This window comes from Thunnus albacares, chromosome 10 (assembly GCF_914725855.1).
Source record: "Thunnus albacares chromosome 10, fThuAlb1.1, whole genome shotgun sequence".
Classification (NCBI taxonomy): domain Eukaryota; kingdom Metazoa; phylum Chordata; class Actinopteri; order Scombriformes; family Scombridae; genus Thunnus; species Thunnus albacares.
The window spans coordinates 27,630,224-27,655,459 of record NC_058115.1 but is presented as its reverse complement, the minus strand read 5'-3'; the positions used below and the strand labels follow the sequence as shown (position 1 = coordinate 27,655,459).

Genomic DNA, 25,236 nt, shown 5'->3' with positions numbered 1-25,236 from the left:
CACCCAGGGGGATGTTCTGAGTATACGGTAGAGTAGCAAATCAACTATAATTTGGGATGTCAACATAAAAGAAATATTATGCAGGTTGATTAACTTTATAAATTAACTTCATATTAATTAACTAAGTAAACAAAAATAAATAATCTGATCTGACATGTTTTCCAGGATCTAGTGTTCATAATTTTCTGTTTTATGCAGTATTAATGTTTGCGGATATGTTGTATGACTTCTGCTACCAGGTTGTGCCTTTGAGTAAGGTAAGAGTTTTGAAGCAGAAGTAGTAGAAGAAGAGGAATTTCCTCCAGTTGCAGTAGTTAGCACAAGGCTAGTGGGTTTTAACAGCAGCAAAAATATGCTGGTGGACTGTAAGCTACATATACTGCTTTGTTGTGGTTGTAAAGTGCACACAAAAAACAAACAAACTGCAAGTTATACTACAGCTCAGCATTGGCCTGAGTCTCTGTCTGCAACACATGACTATTTTGGTATATTTACTCACCAAATGGAAAATCCACCTGCATTTGGCATTTGCACAACGAAACATAGTACTCTATTTAATGATCACTTTTTTCTGCTGTGGACTATGTAGACTAATACATCCATTAATTTAGAACACTGAAATTGTTCAAACGTCAAGCATCATCAAGGAAAAATACCATCTTGTTTGCCTGATCTTGAAGGATTGCATTTGTCACACAGTTGGTTAGAGAGAAGGAGAGACCATTCTGCTGTGGTTGAGTTACATTGACTTTGAACTAGTGAGGGACTGCGAATGGAATAATGAAGCTCTGTCATGAAAAGCTGTCAATTCATAAGCTGTCTTGTCTGAATCAGAAACAGTCTGATAATATTAGGCTTGAGAGAAAATCAGCGCAGGTATGGGAAAATGCTTTCAACAAGCTTTGAGCTCAATCCTATCTTGCTTTGTTTTCTAGGTCCTACTAGACATTGTCTTTAAAGCCTGGGTTGTGCACACTGCACTAGAAGTCATCCTATCATGTCTCAAAATGTTAACTGTTCATGCTCAGTATCTACAATAATGCAAATAGGCGATTCAGCTAAATAAAAACTGTCAAGTCTTTTCGAGTCATCTGCCTCAAGTCAAAGTCAAGTCGAGTCTTATCAGTGTTAGTCAACCAAGTTGCAAGTCCTAAAATTTGCGACTCACGTCAAGAGGCAGATTGAAAGTCACCCACTTCCTTTCAGAATTCCAACGATGGCTGTGATCCTCTGCAGTGAGCCTCAGCAAGCCTTGTACTGAGAATACAAAAACAGCAAATATGTATCATGCTCTTAAAAGTGCCTGCACACCAACAGGTGGCAACGTTGTTGCCTGTATTTTTTTCAATGTACACACAATGGCAACTTTGGCAACTACCCTCAAAGCAGCGGCAGAGGAGAGCCATGAGGCCACCACTCTTAAGGAGTGCAGTTTTCCGCTTCAACAGAAATTGGGCATGATAAAACTTTGCCTCTTTTAGTGCAAGGACATTAAGGGTTTAAAAAGGTCTGAAATTAAGGCTGGGGGCAGATCAAGCTGTTCTTTAAATGTGATCAACAAAATCTTAAAACCATTTGTAAAACTGACTGGTATCCTGTGTTGGGATGCTTAATTTGGAATGATGTAGTAGCCTCTACATTTGGAACCAGTTAAAACTCTGGTGCAGTATTTTGCACAAGCTTTAGGCAAGAGAATGTTTTTCAGTTTTTGACTTGCAATACAGTGATTGAATTATGCAGAATATACAGTTTAAAATAAAAAACAAACAACAAATATACACATGTATGTATATCCATGCTTCACTGACGCATAGGGTTGGGAAAAAAATAGACTTGAAGCTTAAAAGAACGGAGCAGCAGAAAAGCAGGTCCATCTCCCATGCAGCATACGCACTAGGTCTGTCACTTTTTCCCAAAATAAAGTTCGAATGAATTCACAGTGCTATGGAATTCGTTCAAATTATATAGAACATTAGCATTATGTAATTTATAGGCAAAAAATAGAAAGTTAGGCGAGGTTGTGTAGCTGCTGGTGGTCTGATTCTTTAGCCTTGCTTGGGTGAGAAGCTAACAGGTGACTCCATTTGTTGTTGTGGTAACTTTACTGTTAAGTAGTTGCTTCATACAAAGTCAGCAAACAGCCTTATCTTTATTGATAATTTTGCCATCGATAAAGTAAAATCCAAAATGTTTACAAACAGTGCTTCTGAGGTGCGTTAGTGTTGATATGATCTGAGTTTCCTACAGTTTTCATGGCGCTCTCTCTACCTAGCCCTATGTAATGCAATAGTTCCAACGTGACAGTGCGGTTTAGCCACTGATCTATATAATGAGTGAGCTAGTGCGCACACCAGGTAAACAGATAGTAGGCCTGGGTCATGCAGTGTAACACCCAGATGCAGTTCCTTAAACTCCACTTGGCTTTCCCCTGGCTGAGAACGCCCTCCTGCAGGGTGGTGAGGCTGGATATGATCATGGAGATGTTGAGGCCCAGAACCTTCCAATAACCATACAGGCCGTATGCGAAGGCTGCGCATGGGAAAACCATGCCAGTGATGCAAAACAACTCAGGAAGACGTTGGGGGATGAAAAATTCAAATAATTATCATGATTAAAATACTTAATTTATCAATAAATTTGTGACACATTGATATACTAACATTAGATTAAAACATACATATTTGGAGTTGTGCTATTATTTTCCAAGTGTATTCCAACTGTATTTCTAACCCTAACCCCAACTACGGATTGTTTCAGCTGCTGCCATCTGGTAAATGGTACAACAGCCTCAAAGTCTGGACTAGCAGGCTCCAAGACAGTTTTTTCCACCAGACAACCAGGCTTATGAAAAATGACCACTAATTGCCTGTCCACACGTTACACACACACACACACACAAACACACACACACTCACACAGCACTTTATACACACTACACTATACATATCACTACCACACTGTAAATCTTACTGCATTGTGTTTCTTTTTTAGATGCTATATTGCTGTTACTCTGCCGTTATAATACTATTTGATTGTTATTATTGTTAGTTGTTGCTGCAGCAAAGTCGAGGAACACACATACCAACACTAACTTAGTTGGTAGGCAGCAGGTTACTGGTAACGTATTTACTTCTAGCAGTAAATAGGAGCAGCTGGACGGTCTGATGTTTCTTTAATTAATAGCATCCGTAACTCATCAAGCTAACTGGCTAAACTTATTAACACTAGTATAATAGCTGTCACTTTAAGTCTTTCTCAGGTCACAACTTGCCACAGCTTTTTATTTAATGGACAGAATAGGAGCTTAAACATGTAACTGGTCAACTGACAAATGTAACTTATTTAACATTACTATGAATGATATGAGATTATGATTCAAGGCTAACCTTAATAGCTTCATTAGGACTGGCATAATGTTATGTTATCTGAAGCCACACAGACTTAGTTAATGCATACAAAAAGCAAATGCTAATGTTAGCACTGCTGACTCCTCATACATTTTAAAATTCTGACACTTGTGCAACGTCAGCGCTTTAGTTATGTCAAGTTGTAGCAAGCGTTGAATGCTACTATCTTACTTTCCCTTTCTGCTGCCCTTGGTGTTAGCTCAACTCATGACAAGTTCAGTTGATATCTCTCTTTATATGAAACCTCATATGAAGAAAATCAAAATGATTACCTAACCTTTAGTGAAAGGTGAATGTGAATCATCAACCTTAAATCAACAGGCTTGGGAAATGACTTGCGTCACTTTATCCAGAGAAACTGTCTCTGTAGTCTCTGCGCCTCAGACAGAGATGAACAAAGTGCGCATAGATTCAAACAATTGAATGCTGCGCAGTCATTGGATGAATCACACTGGGTGGACCCGCCCCCAGAATTCAAACAATATCACTGGTTTCAGCATCGATTAATCCAATGATTGTGCAACATTCATTTGAATCTGCGTGCACTTTCTTGATCTGTCTGAAGCCCAGAGACTATATACATTTTCTTTGTTTACATTTCTATGTTTTTTCAACTATTTTAAGGTCTTACATCCCTTCACCTAGTGTTCTGTTCATTTTCTTATATGAATAGATAATGGGCGACAAGCAAATCTCTTCATTTGCATGTAATACAATTTAAAAAATTAAATTAAATCCTAAAGGGTTTTGGATCAAAAAGACAATTGACAAGATAAGAAACAAGAAAAATGAAACATATCTTCAACCCTTTCTGGCTTTGTACAATTATTTGCCGTTTTACTGTGAAATAAAGTTTTACCTGTGAGGAAGCTTTGCCAGAGTGTCAAAGAAGATGATAAGAGACAGAGGACCAAATGAAATCAAGCAAAACAAACTTACCTTAACACAGCTACGCTGACATCCTCTTTTGTTTATGCTCAATCCCAAACTAACATCTCTCCCTTTAAATAGGCCCTGAAATCTATCTAGGCAGAACCATATTTATATCAGGGGTGTCCTTTCCCTGATACCAACAACTGGTGTATGACAATGTCACTTGTATCAGTTAACATTGTTTACACACTCATCGACAACAGCATTATTCCTTACCATAAAACAAAATAAGTACAAATAACATAAATACAAAACCAAACATTTAACTAAATAAAATAAACTCCCCTATACTTGGTCTAACTCATGACATCACTGGTGATGTCAGCAAGATCTTTAAATCAGGACATGGTCCAGTGCCTGCCCTTTTGTCTCCTGGCCGCATGGTGGGTGAGTATGGTTACAACCTAAGCTAATCTATAACTCAAGAAACAATAAATAATGCACTTAAATACTTTTTTGTATTGACTAAACCATAAATGCAGATATAAATGTAACAATACAATGCTAAACGCAAACAGAACCCAGGGCAGTATGTGACAGCAATGTGACTGGTTAAACAAACAAATGACAAGTATGACAAGAAATACAAAGTGTAATGGGTGGTCTCCAAAACAGTGGTCTCATCCACTTTTTCACAGCCTCTAAAAACTACTCAGATAAAACAATCCTAGAACTACTTTACTCCTTTGATCTTAAGATTTGATATATTTGATACTGAAATAGTCAAAACTGAGTTTTTTTAACCAGGAAAAATTATGCTAAATAGTTTGGTTTTGGATATAAATAGCTTGACTCAACCAGTGAATACTGAACTGTGTTACTATTGAACATACTGTATGTTTGTATGCTAAGTCCTTAATATATTTCAAGTTAACATCTGTTGTCATTTATCTTTCCTCTTAGGCTCAAGTGGAACATGAGCGCTGAGGTTCCTTGAGCTTCAAAGAAATCTCGGTATGATGTATGCTGAAATACTGTTGGTGCTTGAATGTTTAATTTTATTAGCCATGTACCCGACAGTTCCCCCACACTACTGCTCCAGTAACTGGTTGCCTCATCTGAAGTGGAGACTGGCCTTTAACTTGAAACTTTTTTTTACTGGTGAGGGATTTCAAACAATTATATAAAATTAAGATATTATTGCTGATTAATTTTCTATTGATCAACTTTATCAATTTAACATTGTAGCTCTACTTCAAACCCTGCCCATGTTACATTTGACATTTTTACTTGACTGTTATTTTGTAAACTAATCAAAATTTATATTCATGTGTTTTGTGCACATCTAGGACTAAATCACCTGACTCACTTGAAAGCAGATATTGTATTTGTAAGTCAGATAGATAAATAGTTACATTTTGTATTTAAAAAGTCACTTAAGCATTTCATTGTGAAGCCCTTGTTAACTGGAATAATTAGCAATTAGGACTGTAACACGAATTATTTCATACTTTTTGTTAAATCTGTTCCCACAGGATCAAATTGTCTGAGTGACATTGCCCTTTGTACAGCAATCAGAGGTATGTTTTAAATTTGGTTTTCTCTGCATCAGAAGTGGTATATTTGTATTGAATTATTCAAGAATATGTAGACTCAGTGCTTTTTATGTACTGAGCTATTACCAGACTGAAAATCTGTTTGAACCCTGTTCAGACCAAAAATGGTCTGTATTAGTGTTGGCATGTTGCTTCAGGTAGCAGTGAGATGATGAAATATGATACAAGAAGTCCAGTTTGAGGGAGGAATAGATCATTGCATTTTGAGACTATTCAGATGCCAAAACACTGCATAGCACTTTATAATACTGCAAGTCAGTATTTTACAACCCTGGCAAGTTTGTAAAGTCTAGAAACATGACCGCTAACATTTTCATATACATAATTCTCAAATACTGGCTTGGGCAACTATGGTTGTTTAAAAAAAAAAATAGAACCATCATAACTATATTCTTTTTTGAAAATTACATTGGTAGAACTGTTACATTGTTTTGTGCTTGATGTCTGTGTGATGTATAATTATTTGTGTAATAATTATTACTTTTTCATTTTCAGTCTAGGAACAAAATGTTCATTAATTATTTTGGAGACATTGAGTGTACAAACCTATCGATGAGAAGGTTCACACAGTGCGACACCTGCTGGTCATTTTTTGTAACTACTTTTGGCATGCTTGCTGTTGGTTCTATGCCATTGATCTCTGTATTTATTGAGAGCTCATAGTACCCTATTACCCCACTAGAACACTGCGCTCCCAGAATGCAGGCTTACTGGTGGTTCCTACAGTCTCCAAAAGTAGAATGGGAGGCAGCTCTCAGGCTCCTCTCTTGTGGAACCATCTTCCAGATTCGGTCCGGTGGGGCAGACACCCTCTCTACGTTTAAGAGTAGGCTTAAAAGTTTCCTTTTTGATAAAGCTTATAGTTAGGACTGACCAAGCTCGCCTTGGACCAGCCCTTAGTTATGCTGCTATAGGCCTAGACTGCTGGGGGACTTCCACTGATGCACTGAGCTCCTCTCCATATGTATGTATTCATTTACCATTAATGCATGTTACTAACTTGACTCCTTCCCCAGAGTTCTTTGTGCTTTCTCATTCGCAGGAAACCCCATGGACCGCGCTGACATGGGGATGTCCTTCTCCTGCTGTTGCTGCTGTTTGTTGTTGCTAGTCATGTATCTATTGTTATTGTTGTTGCTGTTGTTGTTCTGCTTCTCTGCCCCACTGTGTACAGTATTGTAAATAACTTTGCAAATATATTTAACAGCCCAGTTTCTGTAGGGGTGGATAGCATTTTCATTTTAATATCTTTCCTCCGGTTTCTGTTAAGTTAGGAGTTATGTCAGTGATTTGTATTTTTGTTTCTTTATGTTTAAATAGGTAATTTTAGGTTGATTAGCTTTAGTTCCCTTTTGTTTGTTGTTTTGCCCTTAACTCATCCTGAAACCACAACTATGAAATAAACATTTAAAGGCTGTAAAATCCCTTGTTGCTGCTGTTTCTTGGGAGCTGGGGAGAGGGAGTGTCATTTTCCTGTTGTGCCAGGGTTTCTCCCAGGCCAAGTCATAACAATATTTTTTTTAATTTTTCTGCTTCTCCCAGTTTAAAGGCCCCTAAAGATAGACCCACAGACGTCTTTTTGCCTATTTTGCTTGATTAGACCTCTACTTAGGAGTGTGTGGGCCTGTATAGACTGTCTTTGATTGACATCTCCCCTAAAGAAGTAAAACACATTTCCAATCCACTGGCAATAGAGATATGAACTTATATTCAGACTATACAATATATATCTAAAAAACACAGCAGTAGAGAGGACAAAAGAGTCACTAAGTTTCATTCAGCGTATTCTGCTCATTCATCATTCACCACAGTTGGATCACTCATTCAGCATATAGCAGGTTTAAGTGTTTAGTGTGTTCATAATGGAAAAGTGACAAAATTGACTTTTGATTGATTTTTGTGTGTGCTATTGATGGATAATATTCTCCCACAATGCAATGCACAAAACAAATTGAGGGAGCTACAGTACTGGACAAAATGAACAGGAATAGAGGATGGTGGTGAGACAGCTCCAGGAACATCTAAGAAAACAAAAAATAACAATTAAATTTTTGAAATAAATACTGTAAAACAATGTGGACAGTGTTTTCTTGTATGAAAGCAGTATACTATAAAGATTAGAAGATACTGTACTATATACTGTACATAGAATAGACTGCTTCAACCAAGGTCTTTTCTCAATCTCTCAATCAATGCACCATATATACAGTAACCTCAAATGTTATGCACAGTAGATTGCACAGTCCCAGGCTAAATCAGTCCACTGCATTGTAAAAATGCTCAATTTTCAATTGCAATAATGTAATTAATTGCACAGTCTGAGTCATTTCATTTCCTTTAAAGTGCAACTGCATGTTTTATCCTATAACACCAGAAGGTCAAAGTCTGCACAGTGGAACTCAAACATCTAAGTGAAGGAACGAGAAGAAAAAAATATTTAAAGTGGATGGGGACTTAATTATAACTTAATGGTGTCTCAAAATCATACAGTCAAGTGTACAAAAGTGTATTTCAGTATATTTGTAATTGCACTAATTATATATATAATCAATAGGTTAAGTACCCCCACCCCCCACCCCCCAAAACTTTTTTGGGGGGTGGGGGGTATCGCTAAATATTAAATGAGAATTTAATTTAAGTATATGGTAACTTTTAAAATTACTTTCTGTACCATAAAATGAGGGTTACATGATAACATGATAATGTCACATTGTTATGAGTCATATTTTGGTCTTTTAATTTTCTGATTAATTTGTCTCACTCAATATTGTTAAACTTTTCATCCTTTCACAATTCTGTTTTTAAGCTCTTGACCATTTCAGATGCAATCATAAATCTTAAGATGTTTTGTGACAGGTTGAAAAGCAAATTTCAATGAGTTCCAGCCAAGCGATATGACCACACAAGCAGTGCGACATTGCTTACACAAGTCTTGATGTGAAATGAAATGAGAAATGAAAAATACCTCTTCATTTCTAAATTAAAATGAACAGAAATGATATATTTCCATGGTAACAAACAGCTTAGCAACAATGAATTGTTAATGTTTAATGTTTCTGTTTGTTTGTTTGTTTTGAATTGAATTGCAAATATCCATAAATATGATACAGATGAACCCTCCACCCACCCAACTTGTTTTTCAGAAATTGATCTTTTTCAATAATGCAATTGGAAATCTTTGACATACAATATTTTTTTGTTTCCTAAATAGTATTATTTATGTGGGATACAGAGTATACTTTACAGAAAGAGGTTTCTCCCTTTTCCCCCCATTAAAGGGGAGTTTTTTGGGAGTTTTTTCCTAATTTGAATAGATGGTCTAAAGTTTGTAATTTCATTCTAATGTAATTCCACAGACTGTTTTTTACCTTCTTTTTTCCTTCCTTTCCATATGACAAAATACATTCCTGGCTGACTTGAATGGGGACAAAATCATTTAATTGTGCTGCTCTTCTAGACTTTCAAATGTTTGGACCAAATGGATCAAATTCTGATAGTGAAATGACTCATTTTGCAGGGTTTGCAAAATGTATCCACCATTGTACAGCCACAACAGTAGCAACAGAGTAGTCTGCGGCGGAGCCTATGTAAGCAAGTGTCAGCCATGTTTTTCTAATTACTCTCATTGCCAGAAGGGGGAGACAAAAGTCCCACAGTGCTTGTGGGTTGTCTTGTTGAACTGTGGAGTGGCTGAGGCCATACAGTGAGAGTTCATGTTCAGCCTGGTTGAAAGGCTCCTACAGTGCTTAAACAGGCATGGTTGGTCCTACCTGTCTCAGCACTGCTATTAACCCCTCTTCAAATAACTGCTAAGCTAAATACAAGTCCTACTCTATTGCTAGGAGTTGGCAGACCACTCTACCAACATCTATGATTTATTCATGTCTACATAATAACAAAGAGGCAAGGGACATAATTATCAATGTCAATCATTAAGAGATATTTCAGTCTCAACAGCCAGGATGGAACATAGGATACAACAAACATACATTTTATGACCATTTGATTTTGATATGTAGCCCCAACACCAATATGCTGTGCATCAAGACCTAAATACAATAGCTCTCTTTAGCCTCAAATAGCCTATAAGTGGAAGGTTCTGAAGAATGATGGGTACACACAATATATAAAATATATCCCTCTGAAGAAGAGTGTCAGTATATTGGATAGTTACTTGTAATTATTGTCAAATACTGTTTATATACAGTAAGTCTCATACATTAATTGGAAAAGTCTGTTGATATATTGGATAGTTGCTTGTAATTACTTTCAAATAATGTTTATGTAAGGTAATGATTATTAAAATTATGTTTTTGTAAGCCATTTTCGCATGATCCTATTTTTTGTACAGTATAAAACCAACCATTTAACAGGAATTTACATTAAATAGATGAGACAATCACATACAATTAAAGCCTAAAGCTCTCAAGATACCATTAATGGGTGTTAAAGGAGGATAATTTGAATATAATTTTACATAATTTTTTTGTGTTTTACATCTAGAAATCCATGCTTTGATGGGGCAGTCTTAAGGATAAATTGGATAATTCTTTGAATTTACAAAATAATACTGTGTAAAACAAGCCTTTATTTAAATTAAGTAATTTTAAGGTATTTCTTCAATGTTTTTCATTTTTTTGTGCAGATTTATACATTTGTTTAACATTCTAGCAATATTTTATATATTTTTTTTATTCTTCTTTTACAACAGTGGGACTATAAAAATGCAGATAATGTCTAAAGTAAATATTTGGTTGGTTTTTTTTTAAATCTCTGTAGAATAACAAAAGGGTTTTTTTTTTTTTTAACCATTATTTGATGGTAAGTGTTTGGCAACTTTTGCTGCCAGACTTTTTACCATTTTTCTACTTTTCTTTTTCTTTTTTTTATTTATTTATTTATTTATTTTTACATTTTTTTTTTTTACATTAAATTTAAAGTTTTGCTGTAAAAAAAACAGAAAGTTGCCTTAATTTTACATGTAGTAATAGATGTGTATTTTTTGTATTTTTACATAGAATTCAATGTAATTTAACATTTAAAACCCTTAAGTAATTGAATAATCCTGTTAAAAAAACTATAATATTTTATTATATTAATTTACAGATTGCAGCCTTTATTTTATGGTGAATATTTTAATAAAAATAATTTACTGTGTTTTTATGGCATTTACATTTTTTTAATTTTTTTTTTTTTTTTTTTTTTTTACAGTGCAACACCTGGACTCTGCAGGAACTTACACCAGGAGCCTGTTTGTGGACTTGAGCTCTGCCTTTACCACAGTTATCCCAGTTCTGCTACAGGAAAAGCTCTCTCAGCTGCATGCGTTTGTTTCCCCCTGCAGGTGCATCACTGGCTTACTGTCTGCCAGGAAGCAGCATGTGAAGCTGGGAAAACACGTTTTTGACTTCTCCCTGTATACAAACAGCTGCACCTCCAGTCACCAGTCAGTCAAGCTCATGAAGTTTGCAGATGACACCATCTTCATTGCGTTCATCTCTGGTGGGGGTGAGTCTGCCAATTGACCATCAGGTGTCCTGATGTGGCCAAAACAACTTGGCTCTGAAGACAGTGGAGATGTTTGTGGACTTCAGAAATAGTCCAGCCCCACCTGCCCCTATCACCCTGTGTGACTCTCCAGTCGACACTGTGGAGTCCTTCTGCTTCCTGGGAGCCATCATCACCCAGGACCTTAAGTGGAAGCAGAATATAAGCTCCCTCATCAAGAAGGCTCAGCAGAAGATGTACTTCCTGCACTAGCTGAAGAAGTTCAACCTGCCAAAGCCAATGATGATGTACTTATACACTGCCATCAAGTCCATCCCCACCTCTCTCATTACCATCTGGTACACTGCTGCCACTGCCAAGGACAAGGGCAGACTGCAGTGTATTATTCGCTCTGCTGAGAGTGTGACTGCCTGCAACCTGCCATCCCTCCAGGACCTGCACGCCTCCAGGACACTGAGGCGAGCAGGAAAGATTGTGACCGACCATTCCCACCCTGGACATAAACTTTTTCGAACACTCCCCAAGAGGCTCCCCAAGAGGCTGAGGTCTATCTTCACCAAAACCTCATGCCACAAGAACAGTTTCTTCCCGACTGCAGCCAGCCTCATCAACAAGGCCCAGGATTAATGTGAAATCCATAATCTTATATCACACATCTGTGAACTCATCACATCTAACATGGCACGTTACATTAATGCAGTTATTTTGTATTCTTTGTATTATTACACTTGCACATTACACATAGCCTATTGTTTATACTGTGAACATTTGCACATTCCAAGTCAGTTTTGTGTACATTATATTTTTTAAACTCTACAACTCTCTTGACATAGAACATATATTTTTAAACATATTCTTAAAATTTTATTTATATATTTATACTACCTGTTTTTTGTGGTTGTTGTATTTTTTATCACTTTGTATCGATACATAATTTTTCTCTTACCTTCAATTTTTTGATTGTTATGCACCACTTCACCAAGCAAAATTCCTTGAATGTGAAAACTTATTTGGCAATGTCAGATAACTTCATCCAGGACAAACAAATCAGTCCTTGAACTGCCTTAGAGAACCAAAATTAGCTAGATGAGAATTGATATGAGAAATGTAGTTTCCTACAGTGTAAGTAATACTAACCACCAGATCTCTCTGACATCTGTTCAAAAGATCCCAAAAAGATTTTTCAAATTGATTGTTTTAATCTCAACATGAGGTCCACTTAGCAGCTGTTCTGGAGATTTCCATCTTATCACAGTCTTCCTCAACAGATGGAGTTTGAACAGTTGTCATCTGTTAAGAAAGGTTGTGTGATATGACTTAAAAAGTTGCTTAGTGGACCTTGCGGTGAGATTATTTTGTCATCTTTTTAATATCAAACTGCTCAAAGCTAGGTGAGAGAAAACATGCAACCGTGAGGCATTTCCAAACCAAATTTGACTCCTTTGTAAGCACGGTTTATTGGCACACATAATGGTAAAGCATACATACCAGACATCAGATATGACACTGAACACCTCTGCTATATAATGTACAAATGGTGTCTAATAATACTAGGCTCAAACATATTTAGAAATGTGTTAGCTTCCTTACAAATGCACAAATAAATACCCATAAGATCCAATTGTATAAAGACATCCATCGTTGTCTTCTTGCCCATTTTCAAACCAAAAGTCCAACAAAAGAGATCAGGGATAGTTATCAATTCAATTAAAGATTAAAGAACAATTGTGAACACAAATATACAGGGATCGCAAACCATTTCTGTGGGGTGGATGGGATTTTATCTGTGCGTCTTTAAAATGTAAAATTTGTCTCTTCCTACAGTATGTCACAGAATATACAAGAAATATGATTATGTGACTGTGTCTGTTAACTTTGTGGCTTTGGTTCTGCACTAGCTACAGTAGAGAGGATGAGGAACATTAGAGTTTGGTTTCTGACAGAGGCAAACCAGCATCCATCCAAACCACCCAACAGAAATCTGAACCTCCTGTACAAAACAAAACAGCTGCCATATCCAAACTGGTTTCAGTGGCTGATTTACAGTGGACAAAATAGATTCCACCTCTATTTACAGAGCTACAAACCTTGTAACAGTGTTCCCAAACTGATGAACCCAAAAGGAAAATCAGACTGATGCGTTTTTAAAAAGTACATATATCAAAGAAAATAAAAATCCTATAAAATCATGCAGGAAAAGGCTTTAGTATCAGTTTGGGAATAGGTCGTTAAAGGGAAAGAAGTCAAATTTTTGTCGAGGGAGGAAAAAAAATCAACATTGATGCATCAACGCGTGTCGGCAAAGTTCACATACTGATTGGCAAAATTACAACGTGTTTGCAAAGGATTCTGAGAGAAGAAAAATACCAATAGACTACGAACACAATCAAACTGGTTTGCATGAAATCACAATCTGTGACGATCGCAGTAATGTGGAAAAACAGTCCAAGGACACGATTTTTCCCTTGTTTGAAAGGAGTCCATGGCGGTAGAGAACTTTTATTTCCTCTGAATTGGAAATAGAAATAAACAGCAACAGCAGAAACAACCCAACAGCCGACTGAATTTCCAATAAAAATGCAATTGCCTCAAACAATGTTTCATTTGTCTCCAATGTTGTTAGATGCTTCCATTGGCTCTGTTGGCTGTTAAAAACACCTTGCCTTCTTCACGTTGAGCTTGCTATTTTTTTGTTTGTTGTTTTCTTCTTAATTTCTCCTACTGTCAGCATGGTGACTTGTGACCTGCAGGTCAACCAATCACAGCTGTCGTATTCCACCAGATGAGAGGTTTGTATCTGGGGGTCCAGGGAGGAGAATTTGATCCCCAATTTTCCACTGTATTCTTGAAAAAAATGCCCACGCCTTGCTATTTTTACATTATCACTGCATACGCCTTGTATGCATTTGTTGTTTCTGACATGTGGATATTGCTGTGCAATGCTGCCAGTTCTCAGTGTTCTGCTAGATGTTACAGTGATTCAGAGAAGAAGAAAATATCCAGGACAGACATATTTTGGCTGGACAAGCGGTTAGTTGCAGACAGGGGTTCTGATTCAGTACAATGTTATGAGGCATAGAAGCACTGCCCTCAGGGGAATGGGGAGAGGTTAAAAAGTCCAGTCCACATGGAGTCAAGGATCTGCTGTTTTCTTCTTCTTTTGTTTTACTGTGAGGGCTGGGGTGCTGTGCTCTCAGGCTTGCTGTCCTGGGCGGCGGCGGGTTTGCTGCTCCAGGGGGCGTTGTTGCCCAAAGCTGGGGAGCTGTTGAAGTCGTCCTCGTCATCCAGGCCGTTGGTGGCATCATACTGTGTGTTCTCCAGACGAGTGATCAGGCGCTCATCCTCGTCTCCGAACTCGCCACCCATTAGGGTCGGCTCGCCTACCACCATCACGTCCTGGAGAGAGAGATAGAGAGAGAGAAAGAGAGAGAGAGAGGGACAAGGAGAACAAATTCACAAACCAAGAACAAAGAGAAATACAAATGTTCTTGTACTTTTAAAAGGTCATGTTCTAGCTGTGCATCCTTATTTGTTACACTCATATTTATGTCACTTAGAGGCACACCTCGTGGTACATACTTGCTATTTGAATGTTGGCAGTGATCTCATGTACAACAGCAGCCTGGTTTTTGACTTGACCATGATGCATTTTTTGTTTATCCAGTGGGGCTTTTAGTGTTTTTTTCCACACACGAAATGTGTTCTTTCTAAGTGTGTATATACTCTTAAGTAAGCAATATCAATAACATCAGTGATGACAGCATTCACTGAAAAAGGCTGCTTGACACTGTCTAAAGATCCAGGAATACCTAAGAAAGGAGACCTCGTATTTACAATATTTAAAAAAGATATGTGTTCCCAAGGTCAAAAATAAATGTCTATGGTCAAGTAACAGCAACTATTTTCTCTGCCTGGATGTAAAAGCGGGACCATCGCCCATTTAGGGACCAATCTGCTTCCCCTGGCTGTCTGTACCATTTCCAGAGGTTTTGGATCCGGTTCCTTGTCCTGCAGGAGATTCAGCCTCACCTCATTTTTCTCCCTCTCCTGTGTGAATGATGACCTTATCTTTCTTTCTCCCCTGTGTGTGTGGTTTCTTGTCTCTCCTGCTCTGAATGGTGTGATGTGAGTCTCCCCTGTGTCTATGTGTAGTCTGTCCTCTTCCCAGGTCTCCATGGTGATGGAGGTCGCATGACTCAGGTCCTATTGTTTTTGGCACCACCTAGAAGTTGCTCAGTGTCCTCTTGATCACATTCTTCATATATATTAAAAATCTTTAATAATAATAATCGTCATCCTGTTTTCCATGCTGTATTTCTGTAATTTGTCTGTCTTATTCTATTCTGCACACACAATGTCTATTGCATGTCTATCAGTCCTGGGAGAGGGATCCCTCCTCTGTTGCTCTTCCTGAAGTTTCTACCATTTTTTCCCTGTTAAAGGAATTTTTCCTTATTGGAATAGAGGGTCTAAGGACAGAGGCTGTTGCATTGCTGTATAGACTGAAAAGCTACCTGAGGCAAATTTGTGATTTGTGATATTCAGCTATAAAAATAAAATGTACTTGACTTGACTTAAATGTACTTTTAATATTTTTAAAAATATTTTAAATTAAGTAAGTATATACTTTTGTCCTATTGCTTACCCCGCTACATATCAGTGTATGAATCTGTAGATAGGTACAAATATACTGTAGGTAATAAAAAAGTTACATACCAGAAATATTTTTGAAAACTGTCTGTTATTCATATTTTCCCCTTATTTTTCTTGCTTCTTTCTTTATTAACCCAATTTTTTGTTTGTACTAGTTTTATGTATTTTTAAAGCTGTCTCTAACTAGTATACAAAAATAATTCATTCTTCACACAGGCAACCGTGACATATTTTTGGTTTTGTGCAGGACCATCCATTTACAGCCTGGGGGTGATTCAAAATGAATATGCTAAACTGAGTGAGAAATCACCAGAGAAGAAATTAATGCATATCTGTTTCATCTAATTCTCAGACCAAAGCACCATCTGTATATCAAGTGTACACACACCCATCCAAAAAGATCTTATTATGTTTGCAATACTTCAAATTAATGAATGTGCATGTTGTCCGTCTCGTGAATTTTCATCCTTAGCAAAAGGATTTGAATTTAATCGATTGCTTTTTAAAGAGGGGGGCCAAAACTACTACAAGGTCATAAAGACAAACATTAACAAGCAGCTGATTTTGTTATAGTTGATGATCTATTTGTGCTTGTGTTTGTTTGTGCTGTATGAGGAGAACCCAAACCCCCTACGATGGGAGGTGCGCATCTTCCTGCTTCAACACAGACCCCCTGCTTGCGATGGAATAACAGTTGGAGTGTGTCTGTCTGTGTGTGTGTGTGTGTTTAGGTAAGACGCTGGTGTATCCAGTGAACCCATCCGTACGGTCGACCCCTCTCGAAGCACTCTGTGCAAATGAAACCTTCCCGTACAGAAAGCGGATTCCCCCAGCGCTCTGTACCCGCCCCAATCAATACTCATCATGTAAGACATATTTCACAGAGATGGCCCTCTCACAGCGGGTCAAGGAAGGGAAGGAGGGAGATTTATCAATTATCCACTGCTATCTGTGACTCTTGTGATGTGAAGGAATCCTGATAATCTTGAATCCTAATAATAATAATTCCTCTGCCCTCGGTGAATGAAGTGAATCTGATTCTGTGGACAAATAATCACTGGAATGTAATTTGTGGATTCAAACACTGATCAATAAGGTCTGAATCATGGCCGCATTTCTTTGTGGGTTATGAGTCTTTAAATCACATCTTCCTTTGACTGGCTAAGCATCTCCCTGCTGGCAAGCCCAGCGCCACCCACCGTAACCTGGGAAGAAGCTGTACAGTTAAATGGAGCGCACGCTTCACTGGCCATGTGTGTCAACGCTGGCTGGCTTGGGAGAGCTCGCTCTCCTCAGCCATCTCCTCTGCAACACACACAAACACACAACCCCAGATAAGCTTACTGTACAATCACACCCTAACACACAATCATACACCTGAACACAAACACAAACAAAAGCACTCGAATGCATACTCAGATTAACCCTATGTATTGTCTACAACCAACCATACACACAACACCGCAACTGGTCACACATATCCCATGTAGATAAACACGCATGCTCGGAACAAACATACTTGATCATATCCAGCAAGCATTCATGTAAACATACAAACAAGACAAGACAACTTCGCACACTCAATCCCCCCCCCCCCCCCCCCCCCCCCCCCCCCCCCCCCAACTCAAAACACACACACACACACACACACACTTTGGTGAAGAGCAACAATGGGGAGAAGCAGTTTATTTATCCAAGCCATCCCCAAAACCCCCCCTAGCGACCACTTCTACACCCCACTATGCCTTAATCAGGCTAATTAATTTAGGTGAGCTTTTCAACTAAATGACAATATCCACACTGATTTGTCAATTTGCATAGCTAATTAAGTCATTAGCTAAAAACGTGCCGATTGCCAACAAGCCTTGCATTCACCATCTGTTCCTGTGAGGGGGCCTGTCAACCTACCTTTGGCCAATTTTGGGCCAAAAAAAAAAAAAAAAATCCCTCCGACGATAACAGCTGGTGGCTAGTCTGGGACTGGGGAGCGTTAATTGTGAGCTAATTAATACTGTCTACTCGTCTACTCATCTCGTTAAGAGTTAGCGTTCGTGCTAGCTAACCATCGAGGCTTCTCTTCATTCACTCAGCAGTGTCATTAGCATATTTATACAGAGATTAGCAGCAAGTATGACATATTTCCTCCTCAGGCCTCCAAGACAACAAGTGGGAATCTAAAGAAGACATGGCTGAACCATGATGACAAGGAGGTCTGGAGGTTGGACAAAAAATATTTTTGTAAGTTTACTGACCTGAAGCCCCTCTCAAGAAAGTTGTGCATTCAGAGTTAGAAAATGGCAGACATGCGTATGTTTATTTTTTGATTTCACAATCAAAATATGAAATAAAATAAAAACAAAACAAAACAAAAAAACTTAAGGATAACACACTTGATATTCTATATTTCTCTTGTACCATCAAATACCTTGAAAAAACAAAACTAACAAAGCATTTGTCCATCTTTCAATACTTTTCAACTTCTCTGTCTTCCTCTGGGGCTCAGTAAATATTTAAAACAGGTCACTAATATGAAATCATACTTTCATTCTTAAAAAAAGGCTCAGTTATTTACTAAAAAAGCTAGGCATTACAGATGTTAGTAAATGCCACTCAAACAGGAGTAATTAGTGCATTTGTTGGGGACTATTTTCAGCAGCGGATTAATACACATTTGTTGCTTGGGTGAGTATTTCCAGCAGAGTGGTGTATGTGGGAACGACATGATGTTTATGGTAATGACGGAGCATGTCACCCAGTGCAACAGTGTAGCTCTTTGGCACAAAGGAAGAAGATATATCAGGCTTTGGATTCACAGTGAATACTAATAGGATCAGTCAAAAAAAATATTGAATGAAAAGTATCAAACATAAAGTCTTTCATAAAGACTTTCTTGTTTGTGCCTATCAATAGTGAAGTAAGATCATTTGAGTCATGCTCTCAATGCTAGTGTCACATGACAGACGTTGTTTTTTAGCTGGTGTTCAACTGCAATTTCCTTGTTCCATATGGAACCTTGTAATATTAATTTTTATAAATTATTTTCAGAGTAAGGGCTACTGTTTGTATACAGTGGATGGACAGTTAATTAAGGGTTTAATCCACAATACTGCATGTCTTGTACTACAAATACACAGACTGACACTGACTTTCAGCATGAAAATGAGCAATAATTTTGCAAAACCTGCGACTAGAGGCCTGCCTGGGTAAAAGGATCAACATATTTTCAACTCTAAATTTAGTCCACTAGAGGTCAGTGTTGCTCATTCTATGAGTGCACTAACACCCTCCCCCCCCCACCCCCGCCACTCTCCCCACCTTTCTTCCCCTGCACCTCCTCTCCTCCAGTGACTGGTAACCCCCCCTTCCCTTTGCGAGGGTCCACTCCTTATTGTCATTGGGCTCACGTAGGCTTATGCTCAGCCACAAACGAACAACTTCTCAGACAAAGACAGCAGGCGCGCAACATATGTAACCAGCATGTTACCAGCCACGCTGCCAGTCTTTAAGAGGTGTGTGAATGCAAGGCATGAGTGGTGCGGGTGGTGTGTGTGTGTGTGTGTATTGGTGTGTGTGGGAGGGTGGTGGTGGTGGAAGGGGGGGTGGGGGTGGGGGTGGGGGGTGTATTGATGGAGTACAGTGTGTGCATGTGAAGGAGGAAGGGGCTGGGGGTGGAGGGTGTATACAGATATCGGTGATAATGAGAGCTGGCACAGAGCCAAACTGCCTTCTAGAGAGAAAACAATTGCGCACGCTGTGTGTATATATGTGTGTGTGTGATGTCTATATGTGTGAAAGGGAGAGGAAGACAGTGAGGGCAACAAATCTCAAAAGATGACGAGACAGCTAACTGTGGTCCACAAAAAAGAGGGACAGTATGGCATGTGTGTGTGTAGGAGAGAGAAGCCACCAAAGTGAAGTTTTCTGGCCTGAACTACATCAGTCTGGTGGAATATTAGAGAAACAGGACAACCAGTCAACCCAGTACTAAAATTATTCAACCAAACAGGATTTATTGAGTTGATACAAGTTCTATATTATACCTATATTTTGCCTACTGTGTTGTGTCTTATGTACAAGATGAACAGATTAATGCCAACCAGCTAAATTTTAACATAGACAAATTTCAGTATTGGTATCTGCACACTTAAGCTGTACTGGAATGATGTTCAAAAACACTGGAGTGCTGCACCAGCATGGGTACAGAATAGCAAATTAGATGCAGCAGTGTAAATATAAAACAGTATGTTTCTAATGAGCAGTGTATGTAATAGGTAGAGCCTCTGCAGACAACAGCAACAGCATCAAATTCTCGAGGGGAGTGCCAGGCATGTGGTGTAATACTCAGCTGTTTAAGAGGCTGTTTAACCTCTAACCGTGTCAAGTGGCCTGTTATGGAGACATGTGGCAAAATCATGCATTCATGCCCCGAAACACAGTGAGGAGAATCATAAGACTAGATTTTCCAAAAAGTTTTCTTGTCTGGGTTAATCTTCCGATTGTTACGATTATTGGTTATTGGGTTGTTTAATGTAGGATTATGATTTGTCCTCTGCTGGTATAAGGCAATGTAGTTCATGGAAGGTTTCCTCATTTAAAGGCAATAATGTACTGTGTTCAAGATTTACTCTACAATTAAATGGATATGATAGAACATTCAGTCATAAAAAGCTAATCTTAAACTAATATCATTATGTTGGTTTAACTGTAGAGTTTAATTGTCTGACATCGGTCTAAATACAGTTTTAGAATTCTTTTACGACAACCAGCTTTAAATTCTTAGGATAACATTAGATAAAAGTAATTTCTTTGGTCACATACTGTAACTGCTGAATGAAATTTACAGTAGAAATGCACACAAAATATACAAAAAATATCTGTATTGTAGATGCCAGAATAAAATATTAGCATGTCCACACTATCACCCAGTATTGGCTCATCAAAGATATTAGTTTTTTATAGTACATTTTGGCAAATGTCCTTATTTTATCTTAATTCAAGTTTTAAATATTGTTATTATATGTATTGTATTAATAAATGTTATTTATATAGATTTAGTTTACAGTTATTGTTCAAAATATACTGTTATCATCTTATATTTACAGCTACTGTAAAGTTTACTGTTTAATAACATATCAGGTCTTTGTGCATAACTTTAAAAAAGTGTGTCTGTAACGACAAAAAAGGGAAAATTTTGGTAATATTCTCAAATATGGATGTTGATATCTGCCTCAAAAATTCAATACAGGTTGAACCTTTTTTGTCATCAAATTGCCATCAAACTGCTTGTTTTGTATTTTCACGCAAGACAAAGAAAACCAACAAATCTCACAATTTAGAAACGTGAACTTGGGAATGTTTGGTATTTTTGCTTAAAAAATTACTTGAATGATAAATCGATTACCAAAATAGTTTCTGATTATTTTTCTGTTGATTGAATTATAGATGAACTGACTGATCGCTTCAGCTTCTTATCATGTCCAGCTTCTTCTGCAGGCCACAGAGCAGTATTACAGGAGCAGTTAAGAGTTTACTGATCACTCACTTTAACTACAAATGTTACTGAAAACAGAAACCCTCTTGTAAGCCCTCCCTGCTCTTGCCCCAAGACAGACACTATCACTCAATTACCAAATGTTACAAAAGTGGCTGCAGTAAGAACTACTGGACATATGAAGCTCTTTCAGTATTTGATTTCTTTGTTTGTTTTTTTAATCATAGCCTTTATTTATCCAGGAAAAGTCAGCTGAGAATCTCTTTCATAGCAGCGCCCTGTTAAATATGTTTCTACAACATGCAGAGCTGCAGAGTACAAGCTACCGGTCCTCTGGGCAGTTTTGAGTTCAATGCCTTGCTCATGGGCATTTTCAAGGATGGTGGCTGTGAGAGGGCAGAGTGTGACTTTCCCCATTCCATTTTTTTCTATTTGGTGCTGAGATTCAAACATATATATTTTTTAAAACCTTGAGGCTACGACCACTTGGTTGAGCAACGAGGTCAACTGGGTCTTTTTAAACATACATATTCTGAAGTGCATGTAGTATGCTCAGAGAGAAACTGGTAGAAAATTATGGAAGTAGTTATTTTGCCAGTAAGTGATACTATACTACCTGCAGCAAAGCTGCAGAGGAAGCCTTTTATTTATTTACTTACTTTACTTGTTATTTATAAATTTAGTTGTTCTTGTACTATTTTCTGCTTTGATGATTTTTAATGTCGTTTGTGTCACTCTTTATGAAATTTGATGTATTTTCCCTTTTGTCTTTTGGCGAGATGTTTTCATACAAGTCCCTCTGGGATTCTTTGTCTCACCGCACAGGTTTGAGTTTCCTTTCTACCCTCCTCTCATGGTGTTTTTTTTTCCCTCATTCGGGCAAATAAATTAAACCTAATAGCTGCAATACCATTAGGAATTTCTCGTGCCTGTTTGTAACCCTGCAAACATGCATGTGGAATTAGAGAGAAAAAAAGAAAAGAGGAAGCAAACCGAGTGGAGCTGATGCTTACAGGTACCTGACTGGAGAGGCTGAAGTTGGTGGCGGGGCTGCGTTTCTTGCTGGCGGTGGTGCCCACGCTGCTGTTGGCGCTGCTGGCTGAGTTCTTCCGTTTCCTCCTCTTCGTGGTTGTCTGTCGGGCAGGCTCAGCTTTGGCGCGACCAGCAAAGAGAAACAGAGGCAATGCCAAGAACATAATGCATACAGACGGAGACAAGGTGTGGGGCTGTGTGCTGTGGGTGTGCGTCTGTTTGAGGTCATATAGTACAGGCTCAGACAGATGCAGAGGCGTGCAGACAAAAATTGTACAAAATATTTGTAAACATGCATGCATGCAAAGAGAACACATGTAAACGAAAGCACACGTTACACAGAGGAGAGTGACTAGCCTACAATGATCCATGCTTTGTTTTCTTCAGAGGTGAAACCACACAAGAATTAACATCTCCCAAGACATGCACTAGTAAGAAAGAACCCCTGTATCATTTGCATAAATGCTCTACAATGGACCCTGATGCTCAACGTAATGTAAATTTGTTAATGATTTCGGTGCTGCACCGATTGCAATGTTCCTCAATAGCATGAGCCAGATTAAAACTGCTCTGCTGAGGCAGAAAGCACATTTGTGTTTGTCTTACTGAATATGATTTTATACCGTACCCATTGTTGCACATTTGATGCATCACCATAGATGAGATTGGTTGTGTTACTGTTTTAATCACTATGTGTTAGCCGGTGCTTGAGAACACGCATTTAACTGGCACATGTAACCTGTGTTTGTTATTTATGAAAGGTATTAGCAATATTTTGTAACATGCAGTTGAGCATCCATTAAAAACACACAAAAATGTATTTCATGGCATTCCATCGAGCAACTAGAATGCTGCTTTTCTGTCAGACTACAGAAAATTGACATCGTAAGAGAAAAGATACCTTTTTTGTGATTTGTGGGAAATATTTCCGTTTTGAAGTTCTGTGGGTGTCCAGCTGAAACCGGAGCCAAAATTAGTTTTATTTTACTCAGGTGGTTGAATAATTTCTTAAAAGCACTTAAGACAGAATGAGACCAGAGAAACAGAAAAGTGAGGGAAAAAAGTGAACATTCAAAGCCAAACAGATGCTACTTTATACCATTGGGAAACTTATGCTTTAATGAAAGATGTTTTTCCAATTATGAGCTATACATAATTCCTGACGGTGCAATTAAACCACAAGTGAAAACATTATTATTAAAAAGATATGAAGTACTGACACAGGTTAAATAGAGATCTTGGTGTTTCTAGTATTTACAAAATAATTTATGTAGTGCATAATTTATGAATACACGATTTTGCAAATTCTGCCAACATTTGTTAGAAAACATTATTCCTTTTAATCTCAAGAGAGACAAGAAAACACTGCTGTGATCTTCAAACAGATGTTTGAAAATGAAATACATTTTTCGAGGTTCTTACTAATCACACCAAGGGAGATGCTTTCATATTCTGTTACAACAACCAGCAACTCATGATACAAACAAAACTGAAACTATAAATCAGAGGCAAGAAAATAAGGGAAATCAGTATCTTTCCTCTTTTGATTCCTGACTTTGACAGACGTGTGTGCAAAAACCGGGCCTATTGTCAGAGACAATCATTTCTGTTATCCGACTGGTTTCCTTCGATGCTGTGCCGGTGACGCACTAAAATCACTTCCATTTCCACCAAAAGGACTTATCAGAGCATAAATGTGCCTGTGGCTTCCTTCCTGGCTAAATCCCAACCAGTTTCCAGGCTGGAGAAGAATTGCAGGAAAAAGGGGAATAACACGCCACCAATAAGGAAAACCACAATTCAAGCTAAACTGCAAAGTTCAGACAAACTGCATGTCAAAATATAGATAGATGACATGAAATGACCCTGAAAAACAGTCTTAAGTGAGGAGGACTGACATGAAGGACACATCAGTCTTGCTGTACTTAATATTTAAAAACTTAACCAACTTATGGACTCAAAACCAGAACTCCCTAATTAACTATATTGAATAACACAGACTGCATTTTAAATTAAACAATATCCCACATAAAGCTGTTTATTATAAATCACACATAATGCTATATATATGACAACTGCATCACCCAGACAGCATTTAATACCAAGCTGTGTTCTCTTTCCATTGTGCACAATTAACCATCAATACCAGAGCCCTTTTTCCAACAACTTTATATTCATAAAATGCTTTCCATGTTTTTTTTTTTCTTCTCTGTTTTTTCTTTTCTTTGAATAACGTTGTCGACGCCTGGGAGCTGCTGGCCGGGGAGCAGGATCTACTAGTTTGATGACACCCCGCACTCTTAATTAAAGTTACACAGGTCTGAGTCAAAGGCTTTTTGACTGGTGTTGGTTTTTAAAGACATCTCGTCACGCCTCGCTAAGCATTGCTGTAATTTGCAGCCACTACAATGTGTCCAAAAAAACTCGGCTTACTTCTCCCCAGCTTAAGACAGCACAGCCAATTTAAGCCTGGTACTTTTCAAAAACCACCCTTAAAACATCAATCATAGAAAGCTGAGAGGCCCGTTAAGATGGGCGAGGTTGAGATTCAAGAGGCAGCCCTGAATTCTGATTAATTTCACATACCTGACAGGCAAAACATATTTAAGGGATTAGGACATATAATGGCAAATTTGGAAACATAAATGATGCAATA

At 38.0% G+C, this 25,236-nt stretch overlaps 1 protein-coding gene and 1 long non-coding RNA gene across 9 annotated transcripts in view; one reads left to right on the top strand and one right to left on the bottom strand.

Annotated features, from left to right (window-relative positions):
- The first annotated feature begins 3,806 nt into the window (after positions 1-3,806).
- Positions 3,807-5,659, top strand: LOC122990849. The gene is made up of 3 exons (XR_006405497.1): positions 3,807-4,727; positions 5,244-5,441; positions 5,630-5,659. It is a non-coding gene; the product is annotated as an uncharacterized LOC122990849 (long non-coding RNA).
- A 7,183-nt stretch (positions 5,660-12,842) lies between these two features.
- ldb2a (LIM domain binding 2a) overlaps positions 12,843-25,236 on the bottom strand; it is a 100,831-nt gene continuing 88,437 nt past the window's right edge. For 4 of the 8 annotated variants that reach the window (XM_044363947.1, XM_044363948.1, XM_044363943.1 and 1 more), the window contains 3 exons: positions 23,482-23,535; positions 22,562-22,710; positions 12,843-14,800 (listed from right to left, as the gene is read on the bottom strand). In XM_044363947.1, the coding sequence (XP_044219882.1) occupies positions 14,570-14,800; positions 22,562-22,710; positions 23,482-23,535 (434 nt within the window). In that variant the 3' untranslated portion in view covers positions 12,843-14,569. The remainder of the gene's footprint in view (positions 14,801-22,561; positions 22,711-23,481; positions 23,536-25,236) is intronic. The other 4 variants (XM_044363945.1, XM_044363946.1, XM_044363942.1 and 1 more) reach the window with 4 other exon arrangements.